The sequence below is a fragment of the Megalobrama amblycephala genome, linkage group LG21 (assembly GCF_018812025.1).
Source record: "Megalobrama amblycephala isolate DHTTF-2021 linkage group LG21, ASM1881202v1, whole genome shotgun sequence".
NCBI lineage: Eukaryota > Metazoa > Chordata > Actinopteri > Cypriniformes > Xenocyprididae > Megalobrama > Megalobrama amblycephala.
The window spans coordinates 2,169,041-2,195,868 of NC_063064.1; the positions used below are offsets into that span (position 1 = coordinate 2,169,041).

Genomic DNA, 26,828 nt, shown 5'->3' on the forward strand with positions numbered 1-26,828 from the left:
TATATTTCACAAAGTAATTTATTCCTGTGATGCAAAGCTGAATTTTCAGCATCATTACTCCAGTCTTCAGTGTCACATGATCCTTCAGAAATCATTCTAATATGCTGATCTGCTGCTCAATAAACATTTATGATTATTTTCAATGTTGAAAACAGTTGTGTACTTTTTTTTCAGGATTCCTTGATGAATAGAAAGTTCAAAAGAACAGCATTTATCTGAAATACAAAGCTTCTGTAGCATTATACACTACCGTTCAAAAGTTTGGGGTCAGTAAGAATTTTTATTTTTATTTTTTTGAAAAGAAATTAAAGAAATGAATACTTTTATTCAGCAAGGATGCATTAAATCAATCAAAAGTGGCAGTAAAGACATTTATAATGTTACAAAAGATTAGATTTCAGATAAACACTGTTCTTTTGAACTTTCTATTCATCAAATAATCCTGAAAAAAAATATTGTACACAAATATTTTGTACAATTGTACACATTAAATGTTTCTTGAGCAGCAGATCAGCATATTAGAATGATTTCTGAAGGATCATGTGACACTGAAGACTGGAGTAATGATGCTGAAAATTCAGCTTTGATCACAGGAATAAATTACTTTGTGAAATATATTTAAATAGTACACAGTTATTTTAAATTGTAATAATATTTCACAATATTACTGTTTTTTACTGTATTTTTAATTAAATAAATGTAGCCTTGGTGAGCAGACGAAACTTCTTTTAAAAACATTAAAAATCTTAGTGGTTCCAAACTTTTGGACTGTACTGTATATATATATATATATTGATATGGATCATAATATATATCATATATAGTATTTATAAGAACAAAGTTGTCCTAAGAAGAAGGTTTTAGGACAACTTTGATGAAATGTTTTGATCCAATCCATACAAATCCATACAATAACAATACAGAAACTTGAAATGCTAGGAGGGATACAAATAAAATTATAGGAATACATTAAAGAGTGTACATGCTTGCAAAATTCTAATAGCTTTTTGTTTCTTCAAGGGTAATATAGACTCAATATAATATTTCACTTCATTTTTAAATGCTATAAAACATTTATTTATTTTTTTACCTGAAAATTTACATTTATGGATATGAAATTTGGCCATTAAAATAATAATAATAATAATAATAATAATAAAAAAAAATAAGTGCAATATTGGAGTTTACAATAATGCCTAAAAAAATTGTATTTACGTTTTCTATTGGCCCATATGCGTGGATGACGTCACTAGCAGCCTACTTTCGCATCTGCCGCAGTAAGCAGCCTTTGTTTCGCTTCATAATCACCATATTATTCCAATCCAGCTATTTGGTTTCATGTAAACATTTATAGTCCTCCATTAACACTGCCTGAACGCCTCGCCGCGCGCCTCTACTGTTATCTGCAAATGACGTCACTCCAGAACTCGCGTCGCGTCGCGTCGTTCAGCGTGCGGATGATGGGGGTGTCGCATTCTCCCATTTGCCGGCAAGGAAGGATGTTTATTTCCTGAATCCTGACTCTCGAGTCTTTCGATAGATTCGGACCACCTCCTCTCTGTCGTCACATCGCGCCGCTACAAAAGCTTCATGGAGAAACTGGAACGCAGTCGAAACCGGCCAGAAAAGCGGATCGAAATGAAGGCCTTCACCGCGCTGCTGAGGTCGTCGAGCGGCGTGTGTTCGCGGCATGTGCAGCGCGTCGCGGCGCTCGGGCGATGCGGAATGTGCAGTAAGGTAGTTGACGTGTTTACATTCCTGCATCATGTGATGTTTGCTGGATCCATTGTTAGTTATTGATTCTGTGTCTGTTTCATTTCCCAATTGGTCTTGCGTATTAATGACACTTCATACTATTGTTTTTTTCTGCACTAATTCTCCTTTACTTTAATGCATGTGAATGTTTCCTATCTGAAGCCTCATTTCTGGGGCTTCGTGGTTGTTTGTCAGCTGTAGTTATTGATCCAATGAAGCTCATCTGCAGTGCTTCAGATTCACATCTTCACAGCTCTTTTAAATCAGAGAAATGATATCTTGATCCTGTCCCTTGTTTGTTGATGTCGTTATTATACTGTAACTGGTGCAATTCATTTTTGTTGTTTTGAGCAACAGCAGGTTTTTATTATACATTACAGATTATATTCTGATGATGCAAAACATAATATTTATATTTGGTACTTAAGTCAATTGTCAATTACGTGCATTGTATTGTATTGTGAAACACTTATTGAGGTGGATATGGGGAAGTTTATGGGTGGGTAGGTGTAATTATAGATGTTATTACAAAAATTAATTACAGCTGTTATTACATGCAGGTATTTTTTAAATATAAGTACAGTGTGAAATGCGTGTACACAATAAGTGCATCGAATCAAGTGATTAATTTAAATTATAGTGCATGGTAGTTAAAGACACTTAATATAAAGTGGGACTAATATTTATTAATAATAATACCTAATGGTTTGTTATTGTTATTTATGCCATTATATTTATGCAAAGTTGTTTTGTGATCTAAATGTTTAGGGCTGGGTAGGACAGAACATATGTTGGGTTAATTTTACCCAGCAAATTGGTTTGTTTATTTAACCCAGCATAATGGGTTCATTCATTTTTACTATAACACTAGCTTTTTTTTTTTTATTTCATGCATGAATTAATGTTTACGGATTAATTTAAATCCTCTAAACTTTTTTAAATACTCCACACAACAACTGGTTTTCATGATAATTCCTTTATTTTTTATAGTATAGTATATTTTATATCATTTTTAATACATATTGTCTACATTTAAGCTCTTTTAACAAATATTAGATGTAAAAATTAAACAATTTTGAGAACATATTTTAACATGCTAAGTATTTATATTCTGCATATTTTTGAATAAAATCATAACATTTTATGTAAGGCATCAGGCGTTTCCATCACGTGAAAAGACAGACGTGACACTCGTTTAGGCGACTCACATCGCGCCCCTGAATGTTGCTTTGCATACAATTAAACAATACACAGCACAATAATGAATTTTAAAAAAATAAAATAATAATAATACGTACACAAACCTGTATTTTACTGAAGACATGCACCAAATTGGCGGAGCTGCACTGCTCTCTCCTGAAGAGGGCGAAAAAGCCTGCGATAAATAACTCAACCCCTGGGTTGTTACGCTGACCCATGATCTGCGTGACCCAGGATCTGGGTAACACAAAAATGACCCAAACGCCGGGTTGTTACGTCTGACCCAGGATCTGGGTAACACAAAAATGACCCAAACGCCGGGTTGTTACTTCTGACCCAGGATCTGTGTAACACAAAAACTACCCAAACGGCAGGTTGTTACTTCTGACCCAGGATCTGGGTAACACAAAAACGACCCAAACACTGGGTGGTTACGTCTGACCCAGGATCTGTGTAACACAAAAACGACCCAAACACTGGGTTGTTACGTCTGACCAAGGATCTGTGTAACACATAAACTACCCAAACACTGGGTTGTTACGTCTGACCCAGGATCTGTGTAACACATAAACTACCCAAACACTGGGTTGTTACGTCTGACCCAGGATCTGGGTAACACAAAAACGACCCAAACGCTGGGTTGTTACGTCTGACCCAGGATCTGTGTAACACATAAACTACCCAAACACTGGGTTGTTACGTCTGACCCAGGATCTGGGTAACACAGAAACGACCCAAACGCTGGGTTGTTACGTCTGACCCAGGATCTGGGTAACACAAAAACGACCCAAACGCCGGGTTGTTACGTCTGACCCAGGATCTGGGTAACACAAAAACGACCCAAACGCCGGGTTGTTACGTCTGACCCAGGATCTGGGTAACGGAAAAACTACCCAAACACTGGAAAAATAACCCAAAAAAGGTCTTGGGTAGAAAAAATAGACTTTTTAGAGTGCATGTATTTTGATCTTTGTTTTGTTGTTATTTTAGTTTTAAAATAGTTTCATTCATATTTTGAATTTTATAATTTTAGTTTTCATGTTAATTTTAGTTTTTTTTGTACTTTCAATATGTGCTTTTGTCATTTTATTAGTTTTTAGGTTAAATCTATTTTTAACTTCAGTTTTTATTTTTATTTTTCTAGTGCATCAACTTAGTCCTAATTCAGTTCATTGCCAAGGAAACATTTCTAATTTTCATTTACTTTTTCAACTAATATCTATATTTAATTATATTTCAGCTTCATTTCAGATAAAAGAAATGTTTTCATAGTTTTAGTTTAGTTTTAGTTAACAATAATAACCCTGACATGAACGGCTGATATAAGTTAATAATTATTCAAACAATACATTAAATTAGTTAGTTTACCTCTGATAAAGTTTGTTTGGTTCTTTTTTTAGAAATCCATCAAAATTTAACATTATAACGGATCACGAGTGTCAAAATGATTATGGTTCTATCTCTAATCTGACTGAATTTATGGCCAATAAACAGATCTGGACATAGTTGATATTACGTGTATAATACAATTTAATGACAGCTGATGTACTCAAAATTGGTGAAATTAAGCACATTTATATTTTAATCAAAATTCACCAGTCATATTTAGAAAATGTAAGATGTTTGCACTAGAGTTGAATCAACATATGCATAATAGCTATCGCTTGAGACTTACACTAGATGCAAATACTGGAGAGATTCTCTGAACTCAGAGCTTCAGTAACCTGCAGTGAAGCAGTTAATCAGCTTGTTTCTCTGTGAAGTTCCCTTCTTTCAGACTCATTTTCTGTCATTACTCAGCAGTTTTACGATCGCTGACCACACGATTCATTGCACAGTGAAACCGAACCTTTTCCTCATACACAGTCGAGCAGTGAAACATGTCTCTAGTTATCTTCAGGGGGAAAAACATTATTGTGCTAATGAATATCATGTAGTTTCTGTGCTCCCGCTGTGCTCTGTTAGAAAGTCTTCTATCAGTGCAAGAACTGGAGTGGAATGATTGACATAAGTGGATTTTCACAGAGAGAAACTCCCTGAGGGGAAGTGCAGCTGTTTTATTTGAGCAGAACGGCTGTAATCCTCAAGTGTACGCAGACAGAATACTTTACGACAAAACAAGGGACAAATGTCCAGCAAGGGTCAAGTGTGACGCAGCATCCTCGTCTTCTGTGCGTAATCTAATCTTGGAATGAGGTTATGCATTGTGCATGCGACTTACTATATTATAAAACTGGATAATGTCTTCTTTATTCTATCTGTGTCTTTATTTCATGTTGCCAAAGCATCAATTTAAACATTCGGTAACACCAAACCCTAACCCTATAGTAAGAATATGTTTATATATATTTATTTGTGTAGTTACACTATATCAAAATATAGTGTGATCAAATGTTCTTTCAAAACATTTCTCAATCTACCATTGTTACTTCCAGTAAGTTGTCTTATGGTGTGGTCACATTAGCGAAATATCAATTTTGATATTTTAGTGATTTATGAAGCAAATCTTATACAGAAATCGTTTTCAAACCAGCAGCTTTCTGTTGGTCAGCATGGAAAGTTCGTATCACTTGAGTTAGAGCTGCATGATTCACAATCACAATGTTTTTGTTTAAGATAGAGATTCCCACGATTCTGAACAGACAACTAAACAAAATGTGACCCTGGACCACAAAACCAGTCATAAGGGTCAATTTTTTGATACTGAGATTTATACATCATCTGAAAGCTGGATAAATAAGCTTTCTATTGATGTATGGTTTGTTAGGAAAAGATGGCCGGGATACAACTATTTGAAAATCTGGAATCTGAGGGTGCAAAAAAATCAACATAATGAGAAAATCGGCTTTAAATTTGTCCAAATGAAGTTCTTAGTAATGCATATCCACTCACAAAAATACATTTTTGATATATTTACGGTAGGAAATTTACAAAATATCTTCATGGAACGTGATCTTTACTTAATATCCTAATGATTTTTGGCATAAAAGTAAAATCGATAATTTTGACCCATACAGTGTATTGTTGGATATAGCTACAAATATACTCATGACTGGTTATATACTTATGACTGGTTTTGTGGTCCAGGGTCACAAATAATATCATTTAGAGGTTCTGACAAAATGTTAATTTTAAAAATATTTAATTAATTTAAATGATGTTTTTTTAAAAATCGGTTTGAATGAATGATTCAATGACTCACTCATAAAGACTTGTTTCATTACTGGATGAATCTGTGTTTTTAAACAAATCTCTTGAATTAATGATTCAGTGACTCATAAAAGGTGCAATGGCGTATGACATCGAAGTACCGTAAGATCGATTAGAGAGCAGATGGCTCCATATGCTTTCAAAACACAGTATTTTGATGTCATACATTGATCGGTCTGCACAGCGCCACTTACTGGATACCTATAGACTTCATCATTACTGTGTTTTTGAACAAATCTCTTAAATGAATGATTCAATGACTCACTCATAAAGACTTCACTTGTTTCATTACTGGATGAATCTGTGTTTTTGAACAAATCTCTTGAATGAATGATTCAATGAATCACTCAAAAAGATTTTACTTGTTTCATTACTGGATGAATCAGTGTTTTTGAACAAATCTCTTGAATGAATGATTCAATGAATCACTCAAAAAGACTTCACTTGCTTCATTACTGGATGAATCAGTGTTTTTGAACAAATCTCTTGAATGAATGATTCAATGAATCACTCATAAAGACTTCACTTGTTTAATTACTGGATGAATCAGTGTTTTTGAACAAATCTCTTGAATTAATGATTCAATGAATCACTCAAAAAGATTTTACTTGCTTCATTACTGGATGAATCAGTGTTTTTGAATGAAACCCTTGAATTAATGATTCAATGACTCACTCATAAAGACTTCACTTGTTTCATTACTGGATGAATCAGCATTTTTGAATGGATCTCTTGAATGAATGATTCAATGACTCACTCATAAAGACTTAACTTGTTTCATTGCTGGATGAATCAGCGTTTTTGAACAAATCTCTTGAATGAATGATTCAATCAATGACTCGCTCATAAAGACTTCACTTGTTTCATTGCTGGATGAATCAGTGTTTTTGAACGAATCTCTTAAATGAGTGATTCAATGACTCACTCATAAAGACTTGTTTCCTTACTGGATGAATCAGCATTTTTGAATGGATCTCTTGAATGAATGATTCATTGACTCACTCATAAAGACTTCACTTGTTTCATTACTGGATGAATCAGCATTTTTTAATGGATCTCTTGAATGAATGATTCATTGACTCACTCAAAGACTTCACTTGTTTCATTATTGGTTGAATCAGTGTTTTTGAACAAATCTCTTGAATTAATGATTCAATCAATGACTCACTCGTAAAGACTTGTTTCATTGCTGGATGAATCAGTGTTTTTGAACGAATCTCTTAAATGAGTGATTCAATGACTCACTCATAAAGACTTGTTTCCTTACTGGATGAATCAGCATTTTTGAATGGATCTCTTGAATGAATGATTCATTGACTCACTCATAAAGACTTCACTTGTTTCATTACTGGATGAATCAGCATTTTTTAATGGATCTCTTGAATGAATGATTCATTGACTCACTCAAAGACTTCACTTGTTTCATTATTGGTTGAATCAGTGTTTTTGAACAAATCTCTTGAATTAATGATTCAATCAATGACTCACTCGTAAAGACTTGTTTCATTGCTGGATGAATCAGTGTTTTCGAACGAATCTCTTAAGTGAGTGATTCAATGACTCACTCATAAAGACTTGTTTCTTTACTGAATGAATCAGCATTTTTGAACAAATGTTTTGATCCCTGATCTGAAATATAACCTTTTACCCCAGTTGAAAATATCGTAATTACGAGTTCTGAGCACATGAAGTGGGAAACTGGGAAATGTATCTAGATTAAGTTGATCCAGTTGCCGAGTTGTGACATTGGAAGAGGCATGCTGATTCAAAACATGGTGGAAACACTGATCTATAATATAAATAATATAATGTAATATATCTAAAATTTATATATAGAGATCAGTGAGTGTAAAGAAAGTATATAGCAAATGACATTAATCACTCAACTTTCATGGTTTGCTTTAAATAACATGCCATGTATAAATAAGTGATTGAAATAAATACTTTTTTCATTATTTTGTGTTCAGATGTAGTTATTTGGGTTTCTTGTTCACAATAAATGTCTTTTGTTTTGATTACTTCCATGTTATTTTTCTGATTTGAATGCGTGACATGCATTCAAATCAGAATAAAGGAAAGGTAATTGTGACGTTTTATCTCACAATTCTGACTTTTTTCCTCAAGTTTTTATTCTGAGAAATAAACGTACAAGAAAAAAATTCAGAATTGTGAGATAAAAAGTCACAATTACATTTCTTATTTTTTTTATTCTGTGCACTTGAAGGCAGCATAATATAGTGTTTGAATTGGACTGAAACGGTACACAAAGTTCACAATTGCTTCTCACCTCGCTTTTGCAAATGTGCTAATGTGTGCTTCATTTTCTTTAGACATTGTAAAATATAATTTCTTATTTTTAATGTTTTTCATTGGGGGTTAATTTCACCTTTAATCTGTATCTGTCTCTCGAACAGCTGGAGCCGAGCTTTGGGTTGTTGTTCGACATCGATGGAGTCTTGGTGCGAGGGAAGACCCCCATCCCAGCGGCCAAGAGAGCTTTCCAGAAGCTGGTGGACGCAAAGGGACAGTTCGTGGTTCCGGTTGTCTTTGTCACAAATGCTGGCAACTGCTTACGGCAGAAGAAGGCAGATCAGCTGTCTCACATACTGGGTGTTCCTGTGAGTTTGTTCTCTTGATGAGATTTCTGGCATCTAGTTGGCTGTTAGACTCATGAAATAGAGCTTTTTGTATCTAATTCATTCAACATTAAAGGGGTCAATTCATGAGAAATGAAAATAATCTTGAGCTTTCGACATACTGAAGCTTTATGTGCTGGGAAAATGTTCTTTCCCCGGTCCAAAAGATCACTTACCTTTACATTCACACTTCAGTGGCCAAACGGATCACTGCGGCCGCTCTGCGGATCGAATCCCAACCTTAGAAAACAGCAGCTGAAGTTTACTGTTCAAAATGTCCTTTGTAGCAGTTCAGCATGTTTCAGGGCTGATTGCTTTATCAATCTGTAACAATGTGATGCTGCTTTCTAAACATTCTGTTATTGACTGATATTGTACATAATGAGTGTGGACTACAAGATAAAATATAAATGAGAAAAAAAATATTATATGACCCCTTTAATCCTAATAGGGTGTTTGGGGTCAATATGACCCCATTTGAACTTTCATTAGTTAAAAAACATGGTTCCCTTCATCTGAGTGGCATAATATTTTGTGACTTTTTTTACATTATCTATCTATACATACCAAATCACATGGCTTGATTCGGTTATTCTGACGGTATGTAAAAAAAAAAAAATCCCAGCATGAATCTGAAAATGTATTTGCTTTTTTAAAATTAATTTCTTATTCTAAAGTTAATTATTTTTATTTAAAAAAAAAAAAAAAATGCAATTACAATAAATTCTTATCTTTTAGTGACAACATATGCGGCATTATTGCAAAAACAGGACGCTTCAAAAGACCTTAAAATTTGACAAAAATACTGATTTAATGTATTTTATAATGTGCATATATATGTATATACATCACAAAAGCTGTTAAAAGAGCAGTTAGCCACATCCAGAAAAATGAATGGATTTTTATGGGCCTCTGCTGGACAGATATGGTAATTACACTTTTTTTTCCTAAAACTGTATTTCCTACAAATTTTTCTCTAACCAGCAGATGGCAGAATTCTGCCTCTAACACCTAGATCAATATCCAGAAATAACTCAATCAAGTGTTTTATTGTTAAAAATGTAATATGCATGCATAATTTGTGGAATTTTGTGGTAAATAGGTAAAAAAAATACTTCATATCCGCCAAATCACAGCATAAACGTATAGATGAGTAAACAGGAAATGAACAACATTCTATATGAGGGTTAAGCATTACATCACAGAGTTTGTTTTGCTCCAAAACGGTGATTAAAATTGTTATAATGTTGCAGTTTCTTCCTGGTTTGGTTTGCTTTCACAAGGCAACATTTCTAAACAGACCAAAATTTTTCATACAAATGACTAAATTGTGCTCTCATTGGTCAGAGAGCAGCTTGTTATGTCAAGGATCATCTGTCAGTATTAAATCAGACGATTAAATCTCTGTGAGACGCTCGCTAAACAACTTGTAAACTTTGGTATTTTTATGCGGTTTCTTTATCTGAAATATATTTGTCTGTCCGACCAGATTTCAATGAGGCATTTCACTTCGTCTTCATCTCTTGAGAGTTTGATATGACTTGAGCAACTGAACTGCTAGTGAACAAGGCCATATCGCAGTGCATGATGGGTAATTACGTATGTTGTGTTTGATTTGCGAATGCCTCTGAAGATGAATCTTGGGATAACCTGGAGATGAAGACGAAATTTGGTCGGACAAACATATTTCAGAACAACAGTTTCAAAACACACAGAAATACTGAAGTTTACAAGGCGTTTAGCGAATGTGTTTTAAAGACCAATGAGGGCACAGTTTACTCACACGTGACTTTTGGGTCACAATTTTGGTTTGTTGTGGTGAGAAATTGAGTCCCCCCTGGAATCAGGTTTCCTTTAGTGATCCCATTAATTCAGCTGACTTTTAATGGGTAGTATTTTTAGTGTCTCCTGCAAAATCACATTATGATTATATTGTTTAAAATGCGTTATAATGACCATTAATGTTTTAAACTACATGGTTCATATGCAAGTATATAACTGAAGCTATAGGTTGTAAAATCAAGCATTTCTCATTCTTACTGTTTTTTGGTTAGATTATGTACTAGCATAGCATACGTCTACCCAATTAGCCTTCTAGCTTAGCTTATATTATATTAGATATGTTTTTTGCTTCAAATATTTGTTTCAAGTTTGTTTTATTATGCAGTGCATACACATTTATTTTATATTTCAAGCATGTTGTTTGTGCACTTAATGTAATAAAAATCATACAATAGTGAAATAGGTTATAATTAGTCAACTTTTGATCAGGCATTACCGCCTGGGTCCGAAAGGAGACCCGATTCCGGGGGGGGGACTCGATTTCTCGAAAACTACGAAAAATAGCAACATTAAAACAATTTTATCCCTGTTTCGTAACAAAGCAAACTGTACAGTATGCATGCATTTGTAGTATTTTTAGATAATTGGTTTTGACATGTTTTTGTCTTATAATATAATGCAATGTTGGATATTCCAGTCCGTTTCTTCAGTCAAAAAAACTAAAATATGGAAAGAAAAGAATTGTCAATTTCTTGCACTTTACCAAAACAATCTATTCACAGTCAAAAAAGTTTGTTTGACCTTCTTCGCACACACTTCTGTGTCCACTTGACAACATAAATACATTATGCGCCCCCTAGAGGTGTGAAAGAAAATGACATAAACCCATCAATGGCACAAAAAATCCACAGGTCTGAAAATGCCCTAAATGTATAATTTTCATTTTTGGTCCATACCAAAAGAATCAAGAGAAGCGAACTACAAGTGTGAACACACCCTATGTATAGATAATCACTGCTGACCTGGATGATAATCTGTTTGCTTGATTTGTAGATCTCTCAAGACCAAGTCATGATGTCTCACAGCCCTTTGAGAATGTTCAAGAAATATCATGACAAGTATGTGCTGGTATCTGGACAAGGTCCTGTGCTCGACATTGCCAAAAAGTATCCTTCCATGTCCAGCGTCTTCACATTTCCCAAACACCAATCACAACACACTGCTCCAGCCGACCAATCAGAGCACATTGTGCTTTTCAGAAGGAGGGGCTTCATAGAGACAGGAACTAAACAGAGCGTTACTGACAGACTGGGAAGAGAGGAGCTGCAACAATGAGGAAAATAATCAACATTCAAGCAGGAAAAGCTGTTCTAGTAGAGCACAAATCAACATCAAAGAACATAGTATTTAATTTAAAGTCCTCTTTGGCTCTTAGGTAAACAAATGAAACAACTCCAACCAAGATATTTTTATATAAAGCTTGAACTTGGATATAAATGACTTCTCGGAGAAAGGGATTATGACAGGATCTCTTTGGCTTCGCTGGCCTTTACTCCACCTCGATGGTGTCATTAGATGTGACAGTGTTATGATGTGATAGTATTTACAAGCTTACTGTGCGGAATGGGATTATCATAATCCCTCAAATCTCTTGTTTTTGTGTTGAGGATTTTAATCATGAAAGCAATGATAATCACTTTTAGATGAATCCGTGAGACAGATGATGAGTTCTTAACTGTGTAAATCAGCGTGGGCTTCACAAACGTGGTCAGTATCGACATGCTGCGAGAGTCGTTCCCTCTGCTGGACATGGTGGATCACAACAGACGACCCAAACTACCGGTGAGCCTCGTTATATTTTCATTGGTGGTTTCAAATGCCCCCTTCGAACTAAATGTGTCTTAGCAAGGCTGTAACAACAATTTGCTGTGATTATAATTATTTACTAAGTGAAGCAATGCAACAGTTTGATTCAGTTTGATTTCATTTGATGCAATTCATAATTAAAAATAAAATGCTTAATACTTTTACTTAGTGAGGATGCATTAAATTGATCAGAAATGAGTTGTACAAAAAAATATATTTTACTGTTTGTTTGTTTTTTTTTTACTGTATTTTTGATCAAATAAATGGAGCCTCGGTGAGCAGAAGAGACTTCTTTCAGAAACATCTTAGTTATTCCAAACTTTGAACGGCGGTCTATTTGGATTAATTATAGTATTAATTATTTATAAGTAATTATAATGCATTTTTTTAAATTCCATAAACAGTTAATTTTTGTATACTCAAGATTAGGGGTGGGCGATATGACCAAAATCTTGTATGACCAAAATATCACAATACGAGTCATTTTATTTCATGATAACGATGTCATAATATTTTTTTATGATATAAATTTTTTTGATACCACACCAATTTCAGTATCAAAAAAAAAACTAATACTAGCAAACAAACAAACTCTCAAGCTCACTGAAGACAAGTGATTAAATGACAAATATGACAAAACTATATTAGATCAAAGACACAAATGAAATAGACCTACCTGAAAAAACTTCAAGCACTAAATAAGAAATACTACTTAAATTGTATAAAATAATTAAGTTGACAAAAATCTGCATAGTCTTCACTGTGTGAATTAAATATACATTTATTCTTATTAAAGTTACAAAAGTGATTCAGTCAAAAGGTAACACTTCTACCCTTTTAGAAAATTGTTTTATTCTGTTGATTCTTTTGAAAAGGTTTTTAACCAAGTTTTTTTAGGAAAAATGAATCTTAAATTAATTTCTCGCCATGAATATAGCTATAGAAGCTGGCATGGCTTTAAAAAAGAAAGAAAGAAAGAAAGAAAGAAAGATTCAGTCAAGAGCAGTGAGAGATTTTCTCTTGTTTGTTGTTTGATTAACATTAATGACACAGCAGGTTTATTAGGCTGCTGTCACTTTAAGAGCGAATGCACTGATCTAATATACTGATACACACACGTTTTCTCAACTGTTTACATTCACTTAAAGAATTAGTTCACTTTGAAATTAAAATTACCTCAAGATTTACTCACCCTCAAGCCATCCTAGGTGTAAATGACTTTCTTCTTTCTGATGAACACAATCAGAGTTATATTAATAAATATCCTGACGCATCGAGCTTTATAATGGGAGTGAACGGGACCAACGAGTATGAGCTGAAGAAAGTGCTTCCATCCAAAGCAAAACATACTCCTCATGGCTCCAGAGGGTTAATAAAGGGCTTCTGAAGCGAAAAATATAAAAAAGCTGAAAAGAAAAATCCATATTTAACAAGTTATGAAGTAAAATATCTAGCTTCCGCCAGACCGCCTTCCGTATTCAACTTACGAAGAAAGCATAACTGACGTCGAGTCAGTTAAGCTTTTTCTGTAAGTTGAATAGGGAAGGCATAGGGCATAGTTTAAGCTTTTTGAACTGCGAGAGGCGTTACACTTTCTTCCTAAGTAGAATACGGAAGGAGGTCTGGCGGAAGCTACATATTTTACTTCATGTTAAATACTTGTTAAATATGGAAATTTCTTTTACACAAACACATCACTTCTCTTCAGAAGGCCTTTATTAACCCTCGGGAGCCATGTGGAGTACGTTTTGCTTTGGATGGAGGCACTTTCTTGAGCTTTATACTTGAGATGCACCGATATATCGGCCAATAATCGGTATCGATAGTTTAAAAACAGCTGATAGTCAGGGCCGATATATCCTGTCAATCAAAAGAGGGCAGGAAAATGCATTGAATTTATGCTTTGTGTAAATAAAATTCTAAGAAACCAGTTTTATGTTCAATATTAATAGTAATTATATGAATTAATAACATTCAGAAAGTTAAGAAATATTGATTTAATCTTCAGAATTTAGTTAATGTGTGTTAATATTAATTTAAGTAATGTGTTTGTTTATTACTGATACCAGTTACTCTGAAATAAGTTAATGAAATGGAGAGAATAAAGTTTTTATTTGCATTTCTTTCAAAATATAATGATTAATTATTAATTATAATGAAATTTTCATTAATTTAAAAGAAGGTATTAAAAGCAGAACCCCCAAACTATTGGTATCGTTATCGGTATCGACAGATGTCACTCTGAATATTCGGCTATCCGTATCAGTGGAGAAATTTAGTATGTTTGCATCTCTACTTCATACTCGTTGGTCCCGTTCACTGCGATTATAAAGCTCGGATGCGTCAGGATATTTATTAATATAACTCCCGATTGTGTTCATCTGAAAAAGAAAGTCATATACGCCTAGGATGGCTTGAGGGTGAGTAAAGCTTGGGATAATTTTCATTTGAAAGTGAACTAATCCTTTAAGACATAACAAGCTGGTTTTATCAGGATACTCGCAAAGATGAATTAGGCGGGAAAAAGAACTCAGTTCAGTCCTCACACGCTCTACAAGCAGTGTCTTCATGTGCACACATCTCTCAGACAGCCGAGAAACAGTCTTTCAGAGTCAGACAGCATGCTCATATAACGAAATGAGTTCTCTTTCGCTGCTTATTGTGCTTATATGGTTTAAAATCACTTGCTTTTAAACCACAAGTCTCAGAAACGCATACAAATGATTAGCTTTTATGACATCGCAGGATTCAAGCATAACCGCGATAGTGAATGACAATAGACCAAAATCTCTACCAGTTGACAAATTTCTGCCAGTTAATCATGTCTATTCAAGTTCCTACTGAAGATTATTGTGAATTAGAGCTTTATACTCTATTAATATACTTTAAATTACACTGACAAGCTAAACACGGCCAGGGCAGAGATACACAGCCTAGGTTTTTTATTTATTTTGTAGAGAGACTGCAGGTTTAACACAGAGAGCATTGTTAGGTCAGATTAGAGGAGGTGAAACATAAATGTTTTGTGAAGAGAACAGCCAGTGGCAATGACGAGGAGGATGTTATAGGACAAAACACAATCCACTTTTTTTGTAAACCTGAAAGCAGATGACACTGAAGTCACAGATTTGCTGGCCTGTTTTTCGTACATATGAATATGTATGTGAAGAATTTGAGATGGTTTGTACTTTTATAGTCTAATCCTCAAACCAAGTGAGTTGCTGGATAGTTTATGAAATCGCTCAGATGACATTTAATGGCAGATTTGAAAAAACCCGATACTGTCCTTGTTGTTTCAGTCTTCTCCTGTGGTGAACCTCCCCAGAGTCGAAGGTAAGATGTTTCTGAAGATAACTGGATAGTTGTGGGATTTGGAGCTTTACTGTGTTTCATGGCATCGCTGAGCCAATAACCATGAATTCAACTTCAAAATCTCTTGTGTTAACATTTACGAACAGGTTAAAGGAGTAGTCCATTTTTCCTGGAATGGAGGCTTTCAGGCTTCAGTAATCATAGATGGTCCATATTCCAAGTCTTATGAATCTGAAGCAATATGATAGATTTGTTTGAGGAACAGACTTAAAGTTACCGTGAAATTAAAATATATAATATAAATATTGCAGTGTTTATTATGTTATTTTGAATTAGCTTTTAGATTTCATGTTAATTTTAGTTTAATTTTTAGTATTTCCTTTATGTGCTTTTGTCATGAAAATGTTGCTATTTAAGTATATTCAGTTTATTGCCAAGGCAACATTTCTAATTTTTGCGTATAAAGTTTTTCAACTAAAATATTTTATTTTATTTCAGCATTATTTCAGTTTACAGAAATGTTTTTAATCGTTTTAGTTTTAGCTAACGATAATAACCCTGTTATGAATCACATCATTATTTAAAGTCCCCCTGTAGTCGATAATTTTATCCCTTCAAACCCATCTTTGATCACCAAAATGACATATTTAAACGTTTTTTCCTGTGAAAAATATTTCTTCATGCTTTAAAATAGCTTGAATGTAACTCTACACCTTTGCCTCATTTAATATACGTGGATCAATGAATATGCAAATTAGCTCCGCCTCCACTCACTCAGGCAAGCTCAGAGATCCACTCGGTCAACTTACTGATGTAAACGCTGCACAGTGGTATCGCTCTTTACAATGTCGGACAAATTACAGTAATTAATGTGATTTGCCTTTTGTTTGACTATGTTATCAAACAGTTAATAATGTGTTGCTAATGTTACACAAACCATGTTTCCATTCTTCATCTCAGAGTCAGCAGTTACCTTCTAAACATCAGCATCCTTACAAACGCTTTGAACACCTTAACGTCAGCGGAGAAAGGCATATAGTTCATCATAACATCATAATATACATCATACACCTGCTATATATATATGGTTTGTCTTAAAGCATATTAAAAAAACCCACCTAGAAATATAAACAACATTAAAAACTTGATTTTCACTATAGGGGGTCTTTAAAAAAAATCATATGTCCCTGTAATCTTTAATCAAAAACATTAATGTCTCCTCCCCCTTTAACAAACTCCAATGATCCAATCAATTCCAATTGGAAGAAATCAAGTCCCGCCCTACTTTTTTTTCACTTGAGAAGCAGCTTCACTCATATACACTGATCAGCCACAACATTATATGCCTAATATACTGTTGGAGCTCCATGTACTGCCAAAACAGAGCCGACCCGTCGAAGGTATGGAAGGTGTCATGTGGCCTCTGGCACCAAGACTTTTGCAGCAGATCCTTCAAGTCCTGTAGGCTGCGAGGTGGAGCCGCCGTGGATCAAACTTGTTGAATTCGACAGCTTGAACTTTTCATCATGTTCCTCAATGTGTGGCAGGGTGTATGATCCTGCTGAAAGAGCCACTTCCACCAGTGGACAGGTATCACTGTAGAAAAAGAAAGAAAAAATGTCCCAGAAATGGCCGTTGACATCTTGCACTGATGACATCATTTGGAGCCGGAGTCTGCGCTGTAGTGATCCTGAGAAGGTCCCGCCCATACACCCGCAGACTCATTCCCAAGCACAGCTGTCAATCATGATGTTCCACGCAGATTTTATAGCAATAAATAGTCTTGCATAGACTGACGGCAGAAGGTCTGGACTCCATCGCAGCTTTCATTGACCAAGGACCGCCCAGAGGCCGTCTGACTGACATGTAAAGCAACCAGTCACAGTTCATTTTGTTGCGTGTCATGTTTAAGGGCATGAAAATGTAACCTCAGTGTCCCTACAATAACAGACCGGTGTGTAAAACTATTGGACGTACTTTAAAGAAGTTCGCCCGCGTGTCCACCAAAGCCAGCTAAAAACGCCTATCTGTGAACGCTTGAGAGCGCTTCAGCGGCACAGCGTTTTTTTCAGTTCAGTTTGCTTGCTATAATATGGAATATCCGTGGAAGTGTTACTAGTATCTCATTTCACAGATAGTTTGTTTCTGTACTGTTTCTATAACAAAAAGTATTTGCTCTGCTCTTGTTTTAAATGGTTTTGTTGCGTTATTATGCTTGTTGTTGTCATCTGTTGACTTTGTACAAGTAGAATGTGCCGGTTGGTTGGTGTTGTATTTGTCCTGCACCTCCTCCACTGTGATTGGATGGCTGGGTACAAAGTGACAGTGATGAGCGCTGCGTTTTACCCCAAGTTGAACATTCTTCAACTTGAGGCGACCAGTAAAAAACGCTGAGCGCTCAGCACCCCGTTATACGCTCCGGGCGTTTTAAAAACGCGGCGCTCCCATTGAAAACAATTGGAAAAATATGCTAGCCTCTGAAAAAACGCTTTGGTGGATGCACAGCCTAACATACTTTTGAAAATCCAGCGTTTAGTTGATCCTGATAAGAGCTCATGGGAACAGTTATAAACATAATGGCTTTCTTTTTCCATGAGGGGGTTTGGCCTCACGGCAGGTTTGTTTCCAAGGGCACCATTAAAGAACCAATCAGAACCTCCTGAAGTGTTTCCAGTTTTGTGTGCCATATGCATCAGATGTTCAGCCAATGGTCTGTGACTTCTGAGACTGAATCTAGTTGACATGTAGTTGCAAAGTTACTTATAGTTAGTAGAGTGTCTGAAAGTTTAACTGTCCATTTCAGCAAGAAACCATTCTGCAATTCCTTACACTAGGGGTGTGCAGTCATTCTCCTGGAGATGTTGGGTAAATCCCATGCCCTTTTTGAATGCTATTCACAAAGTATGCCCTATGCTGGCAGTGGTCAAATATTAACTTTGACATATAAAGTAAGCCAATATGTTCAGCCAATGGTCCGTGACATCTGAGGCTGAGACTAAACATCAAATAACTAACTAAAACCAAACTTCTTAAAAACACTTGAACATACATGACAGAAACCATCGTTGGGAAATTTTTTTGATTGTTTAGTTTGGCTCACTTCCCATTCGATTGCATAGAGAGGGTGTGGTTTTATGATCTATACTGCAGCCAGCCCCCAGGGGGCGATGGAAATGCTTGGGCTTCACTTTTCAGGACTTGTGTGGCACACTTGACAGTTCTGACAGTTTTCTGTCATGGGCATTTCTGTCATGCATCAGTGAGCCTTGGCCGTCCATGACCATGACGCCGGTTCATCGGTCGTCCTTCCTTGATCAGCCTTTGTTAGGTACTAACCGCTGCATACTGGGAACGTTTTGGAGATGCTTTGATCCGGTCGTCCAACCATCACTTGTTGGCCCTTGTCAAAGTCACACAAATTTGTTCACTTGCCCATTTTTCCTGCTTCCAGTGCATGAAATTCAAGAACTGACTGTTCATTTGCTGTCTAATATATCCCGACCCATGACCGGTGGCATCGTAACCATATAATCAATGTTATTCACTTCACCTGTCAGTGCTTTGAATGTTGTGGCTGATCATTGTACGTCACAATAGTCAAGAAAAGACAAATGCAGTTTCCGGTTCATGCTGACTTCAAGTCGATCTTCACTGACAGTCCTCCACATGAGAGTTTATGATTGTAGAAATGTTCATCAACAATATTTTCTGTGCATATTTTTCACAAAACCCATCTGAATTATTCACTAATAATCTGTCTGATCCAATTTTTTAAGTTCAAATCTACATGTACACCAGAACAAAGACTTTATATATAGAAAGATGGTGCATTCGTATTATTATGAATGGGAGAAAGTGCAATGCGGAATAAGTCCCGCCTTCTAGATAAGAGCCAATCGCCGACTGATAAAGTCATCCAGGTGGCGTTTCAAAGATGGCCGCCAAGTGAAATGACTTGTCTTAAAGGGACTTTGACCAGAAAGCTAGTTATTATCCTAAACTACACTAGTGTTCACAAGTTTGGGGTCAGTAAGACTTTTTTATCTTTAAAAGAAGCAAATACCTTTAGCAAAGATGCATTCAATTGATCAAAAGTGACAGTAAATACATTTATAATGTTACAAATGATTCTATTTCAAATAAATTCTGTTCTTTTGAAACTTCTATTCAATCAAGGATCCTGAAAAATCAAATGTATGATGGTTTCCACAAAAATATGAACTGTTTTCAACATTGATAATAATCAGAAATGTTTCTTGAGCAGCAAATCATCATATTAGAATGATTTCTGAAGGATCATGTGACACTGAAGACTGGAGTAATGATGCTGAAAATTCAGTTTACTATATATTCACATAGAAAATTTTACATTTTAGTAATATTTCACATTTTTTTTTACTGTATTTTTGATGAAATAAATGACTTTACAAAATTTACCGACCCCAAACTTTTACCAATAGTGTATATGCACTTGATATATATTAAGCTGGAACTTATATTATAAAAGAAAAGTAAAATAATAGAGTGTAGTTTTTGTTTTGAAAGACACATAATGGCTTTAATTTTGCTTCTCTTCTCCTGTAATTGTAGCGGTAGTTCTGTTCGGGGAGCCCATTCGATGGGAAACAAACCTACAGCTCATCGTTGACGTCCTTCTCACCAATGGGAACCTGAGCAATGCCTACGAGAGCCGTCACAACGCTCACCTGCCGCTGCTGGCCTGCAACATGGACCTGATGTGGATGGCAGAGGCTCATTCACCGAGGTACAAAGATTAAACGCTGAATTATTAGGGGAAAACCATTACTGTGAGTTTCAACTAGGCTCCGCCCCTAGGCTCCGCCCCTTTATTCTGCATATGAATTATTTAAATGAGGAATATTGTGAAGAAAACTCAAGACTCCAATGGAGGCGTTTCAGGGAGTTCAGAAACACTGATATAGAGAAAAACTCCTGTTGGAGGGACTTTGGAGGAACTTTTTCATGATCAAACAGCAACATTACACACTAAAGAGAGATGAACATGGGAAAAAGCAGAATAGAGCCTCTTTAAAGATTTTTGAATTAATATAGTCGTAAATTGATGACCCTGGTCATAGACTGTATAAACCATGGATGTAGTGTCTGTGACGTCACCTGAAGAGCATTTTTGAAGCCTAAAACGGGCAGATCCGTCTGTTGCCATCTTGGCAGCTTGTCACTGCACATCACTCCTGGATAACCTTAAATGGGCAAAGAGGCGGGACGTGGGTGGAGCCGAAGTGCCTGGTTGCAGAAACCACACCCACCTAGCTCGATGTGATCCAGTTAGCTCAGGCAAAGGATCTATCTTAGATACTATCTAAAATATTAATAAAGATAACAAATTATACATCATTTGAGAGTTCTAAAGGTTTACTGTCAATCTACGGTGTCTGTTTTACAATATAGATGTTCCAGCAACAGTAATATTGTAATTTGTGTCGGGACTTCATACCTTTGTAATGAAATAGCAATCACAAGATGAATCCAATCCGTCTCACTTGGGTAAAATGTCCACTGAAAAACCTCCAACAGCACTTTTTGTCCACAAAAGCATTAAATCCATGAAATATTGATATATTGTCCATTGTTTGCATCACATTTCTTCTGAACGATCTGCTCTCCATCATCGTTCTTCAAGAAATTATGCAGTCTTAGCAGTGTTTATGTTGTAAATCTGTATATTATTGTATACACTGGACTCTAAAAACAAATGAGCCCACGTCCAAAGTATAATTTTTCAAAATAGCAGTTTTAGTTATAATATCCAAGCAGTGCTGTTAGATTTTGTGGCCTCTTAAGAGGCATATCCTCCAGCCATTGTCACTGTAGTAAATCTGACAGACAAAACTTTTAGCCAATGCCAAGATGATCCAACAATGTGTGTTCTGTTTATCTCCCGATGCCAAGTTCAGCGATTGGAATTAGCTGAGGTGACGTGACGCTCACAGACAGCAGCGGCAATCCACCTGTCACTCAAGTGGCCACGCCCTTAATTATGCAGAACTTTAAGGCTTCATATAATTTAAACAGATGAGTTATAAAAAAATTAATCCCCCTCACAGTTGTCATGAAGGGCAAAATTAGCTGTATAGACCAAAATCACTTTTTGTACCAGGCTGTAAACATGTTTTTTCTGCTGTAAAGTTGGGCATTTTAACATGGGATTGACTCCCCTTTGGAGCCTGTCTCTAGTGGCCAGTGGATGAATTGCAGTTTAAGTCACTTCCGTGTTGGCTTCAAGAGAGAGAACGGAAGGTTGCCGCTTGACCCTGGCCCATTAATGAATTAAAATTTCCCATCAACAGATTCGGTCACGGCACTTTCATGGTGTGTTTGGAGAGCATCTATAAGAAGATCACTGGCCAAGATCTGAAGTACGAGGCCCTCATGGGGAAGCCCAGCGAACTGACGTACCATTTTGCGGAGTACCTCATCAGAGAACAAGCTGCAGAGAGAGGCTGGAGGCAACCAATCAGATCCCTGTATGCTGTCGGGTGAGACGCATGCTCATTATCAAGGACCAGCATGTTTTCTCAGTGCATGTGTGGTTTAACTTGTTATTTCTAGTCTTTAACCCTTATAAGGTCTTTTTTTTTAGACCCAAACGACGTTTGCTAAAATAATTTCAAAAAAAAATTCTCTTTGTCCAAATGACATGAAACTTTGTACAGTTGTTAACACTTTCTAGATCTACAAATTAAAAAAAAAAAAAAACATTGGAGCAATATCTTGTTTTTATGTTAGTGTAGAAAAAAAATCACACTCAGTTTGTTATGTAATTACAAAAAAGTAATTTTGTAACAAAATAATTTTTTTTTTTTAAATAAATGTAATTTTACTCTGTTTATTAATGCTTTTACTTCATATTTGTGCCATTTTTGGAGGATTATTATATATTTTTAAATTTATATAAATAAATTAATACATATTTTTAAAATAGGTTTTTATATAAAAACAGCTTTTTATGTAAAATTCACTTTATAAAAGACCCACATTTCTAACTTTCATTCATGGGGATAACATGGATAATTTGACATGGTTTAGTGTGAGATTTTTGCCCATCTTTTGGAAAATGCAGTTTTAAAAGTAAAAAATGATCACTTTCACCAGTAGATGCTGCAGAGCTCCACTATTTGCTTTTTGACTGACTTTTCACAAGTTTTTTTCAGTTGGATTCATATCTAAATATTATGAAATCACAATTATGACCAAAAAAAAAAAAAAATTACTTTTTGTCAAAGTTTAGCATTTTGTTGTACTGAAAAAAATAAAATTTTTCAGTAATGTTGATTTTGAGGATGAATTTTGTCCATTTTCTAAGCGGGGTCTCATCATAATGTAACAAAATTGAAAAACAGAATTTTTTTTCATTACAAAAATATTAAACTTTGAAAAAAGTAGCTTTTATTGTTATAATTGTGATTTCATAATATTTAGATATGAATCCAACTAAAAAAAACTTGTGAAAAGATGTCTTTCAGTCAGTCAAAAAGCAAATAGTGGAGCTCTGGAGCCATCTACTGGATAAAGTGATAATTTTTTACTTTTAAAACTGCATTTTCCAAAAGACGGGCAAAAATCTTACACTAAACCATGTCAAATTATCCATGTTATGAACGAAAGTTAGAAATGTGGTCTTTTATAATGTGAATTTTACATAAAAAGCTGTTTTTGTATAAAAACCTACTCAACAAAATATTTATTTATATACATTTAAAAAATATGATAAATCCTCCAAAAACTGCACAAATGTGGAGTAAAAACATTAATAAACAGAGTAAAATTACATTTGTTTAAAAAAAAAATATTTTGTTACAAAATTACATTTTGTTGCTCTGGAGACCCCAAAGACCCTGAGTGTACTTTCCAATCGAAGACCGCACAAGGGTAAAGTAAGATTATTTAAGCATCTTACGACATTGAAAGGAAAACACTGTTGTGTTTCCAGATTAATGTAGGCGTTACTCGTGCAAACCTCGTACAATTTAGAATTTTTCAGTTCAACAGAAAAATTTTGGAGATTTGGATGTTTTAAAGAATGAATGAATTCTATTGTTAATCCTCTAAATGCCATTAGGGACAACCTGATGACTGATATTTATGGTGCCAACCTCTACAACCGCTACCTCGAGGACCGGCTGGCCAGGAAGACCCGAGCAGTGGCGAATATGGTGACCGGAACAGGAACGCCCACCACCGTCCCTCAGGAGGAGGACATGGACAACGATTGGGAAAGTGAGCTCGCGTCGCCCTCCGCCACGTCCTGCAAGTCCATCCTGGTCTGCACAGGTGTCTACAACCCCCACATGGAGTTACCTAAAGATGCCAACCAGTGCATCAAAGAGACGGTCTTCCACGGGCACCGCGACTTCCGCTTCGACCCCGCTCTGGTCGAGCCGGAGAAAATCGTACAGGATGTGGATGCTGCTGTCGAACTCATCTTTGAGATGGAGAAGTTCGGGACGGCCGTTTAGTTACACTGATCAAGAGTCTTTATCGTGCAGCCTTTCCATTTTAGTATATGTTTTATGGAGAAACCCTCCACAAATAAGCACAACTGAGAAAACGGCAGCAATTATCCAAGATCTCGTGGCATTTTAGCGTCACTGGACAGCATGATTTCATTTTAACTGTAACGTGTTTGTGTCCCAGCAGTATTTCGTCTGAACAGATTCATGAATCGCACAGCTCTAGACCGACACCAGATGAAGGTATGGAAGCTTGTTTCTGCCATGCAGAAAAAATATAAAAAGTCAATTATGACTTTCTCACAGTTGCAAATTTGCAATTCTGAGAAAAAAGCCAGAATTGACAGATAAAAAGCCACAATTACCTTTATTTTTATTCGGTGGTGTAAACAAGCTTCCATGGCCAGGGCTATCAGTCTGCCTGGTGTTTTTTGTTTCAATAATAAGACTACGTCATTCGTATTTCTATCATCTCTCACAGTTCAGCATTGGTAAAATCATATTACAGTAACTCACTCTACAGTTTTATCATTACACATCCCAAAAATATGATCTACCATTTTTGTAGAATTGTATGTGTAATACTTCATATTAATTCAACATGTTCCATATTGTTATCTCCATTGTGCCAGTTTTAGTAATTGTTACATACAACATTCTTTTTATACATGTTTGATTTGGTAAATGTTACATTGTAACATTCTGGTGAGATTTGCACTGAGACTTGTAGAAATTAAAAGCCATTTACTTGAATGTTTGTTTTTGAATTTTACCGGGAAAATAGCGCACCTCCAATATAGAGTTAAACAACTGTTTAAAAGTAATATGATACATTCTGGTAGTACAATAAAGTTTGACAAATAGTTGCCATTTTTGTCACTTGTAAATAAATTTTATCCTCAAACATACTACGTACATGTATATGGTTCAAGGTGGTTTTCTAAAAATCTGACTTTTTTTTTTCCTAAATTAATTTTATGTCATTAAACAGATTAAAAAAAAAAAAAAAAAAAAATTCTGTGGTACATTTTTGAAATCTCACATACAAGATATGCTTTATTGATAAAATAATATAAGAACAATTTATCACCACATACAAATTGATCACATTTCTCAAAATATTTAACTGATTGACAAAAAAACAACAACAAAATGCATAGAAATATAACATGATGACATTAAAACTGGTTTAAAAGGCACTATAAATTCTCTCCTGCAGTATGATTTACCTTCAAGTACATCTGACATTACCGTTTTTCAAATACTGTCTTCATTCACTCATGTACTTAAGCAACAATTCTGTATAACAAAAGAGCAAATTAATTAGTCCAAACTACAAATTTGTGAAACTAAAGTGTACATTCTTAAAGGCTGCCACCACATACTTGATTTAAAAGACTTATACATCAGTCAATAGTAAATGTATATTGTCAGTAAATACATATTAAACAAGTCATATAAATCAATTATAAACCAAGTACCAAAAGTGAGCTCTTCACCTTGAGAGTATTAGCTTGTTGCATGTAAAATGGCTCTGGTTATTCACGCTTACTTGAGATGAAACAGCAACTGATGTTATTCCCCAATTATTTAGTGCAATCTTGTCACAAATTTAATGGTACAACATCTTCAGAAAAAATAGTTTATTATGCTCCGTTATAATTTAACAAGGCTTTGTGGTATGTATAAATGAATGCAAAATGGGTACAAAATAGCAATGCCCATGTGACATCTATAATAAAACATCAGTTCAAAAGAGTCTGTTTTTAAAATGGGCCAATCTATAAAAAACACGTACATTTAGACAAAATAGTACATAATTTGAGTATAAATACACCCATCATGGCAGCTGTTCACCCAAGAGAACTGCAGATGGACACACATTTATGACAGTAATGAAAATGTTGCAGCCCAAAGTATACTTTTTTCTACTTTTTTTTTTACGCGTACGCGTACAGTTGAATGCGTAGCCTTTTCGAAGTATAATCAAATAAAGAATAACAAGACGCATCACTCGTATTGTTTTGAATGGGAAAACGTGCAAAATGGCGGAATAAGTCCGGTCTTCTAAATAAGAGCCAATCGCCGATTGGTAAAGTCATCGCATCACTGCAGTGGCTGTTAGAAGCTCCGGTTTCTATAGAAACAGTCAGACGCGCGCTTCCGATAGAGACGTGCACGTGCGCATTAGCTTGATCTAGCATAAAAAAATATGTTTTCTTGTCACGATTCGAGCGTTTAGAAACAAAATTTATGAGACAGTTGTAAGATTTCATTGGTGATTTCAAATATGAAATTTAATCGAAAGCTTGGCAAACAGCTTAGGAGTATTTGATGTTTCCTCATTCAAAGAGATGGGAGTTGCACTTGAATGTCCGAGAGGCGTTTTAAAGATGGCCGCCGAGTGAAATGACTCGTCTTAAAGGGACTTTGGTATAATTGCGCGAACGCAAGCGGACGACGCATGCACTCCAGAACGTTTAATCTTTGCCCAATGCGATATAAAAATGTCTTTGTATTCTTTTCAACTAAAGTTCGATCTCATAACTACGGAAGAGGATTAGGGCCAAGCAAT

General features: G+C 35.4%; 1 protein-coding gene across 1 annotated transcript; it reads left to right on the plus strand.

Annotated features, from left to right (window-relative positions):
• The first annotated feature begins 1,341 nt into the window (after positions 1 to 1,341).
• Positions 1,342 to 25,161, plus strand: zgc:77375 (uncharacterized protein LOC402927 homolog). The gene is made up of 8 exons (XM_048172612.1): positions 1,342 to 1,737; positions 8,580 to 8,783; positions 11,637 to 11,749; positions 12,332 to 12,425; positions 15,749 to 15,782; positions 20,352 to 20,526; positions 22,091 to 22,279; positions 23,863 to 25,161. The coding sequence occupies exons 1-8, from the start codon at positions 1,591 to 1,593 to the stop codon at positions 24,257 to 24,259; spliced, it is 1,353 nt and encodes a 450-aa protein (XP_048028569.1). The 5' UTR covers positions 1,342 to 1,590; the 3' UTR covers positions 24,260 to 25,161.
• Positions 25,162 to 26,828: the final 1,667 nt, after the last annotated feature.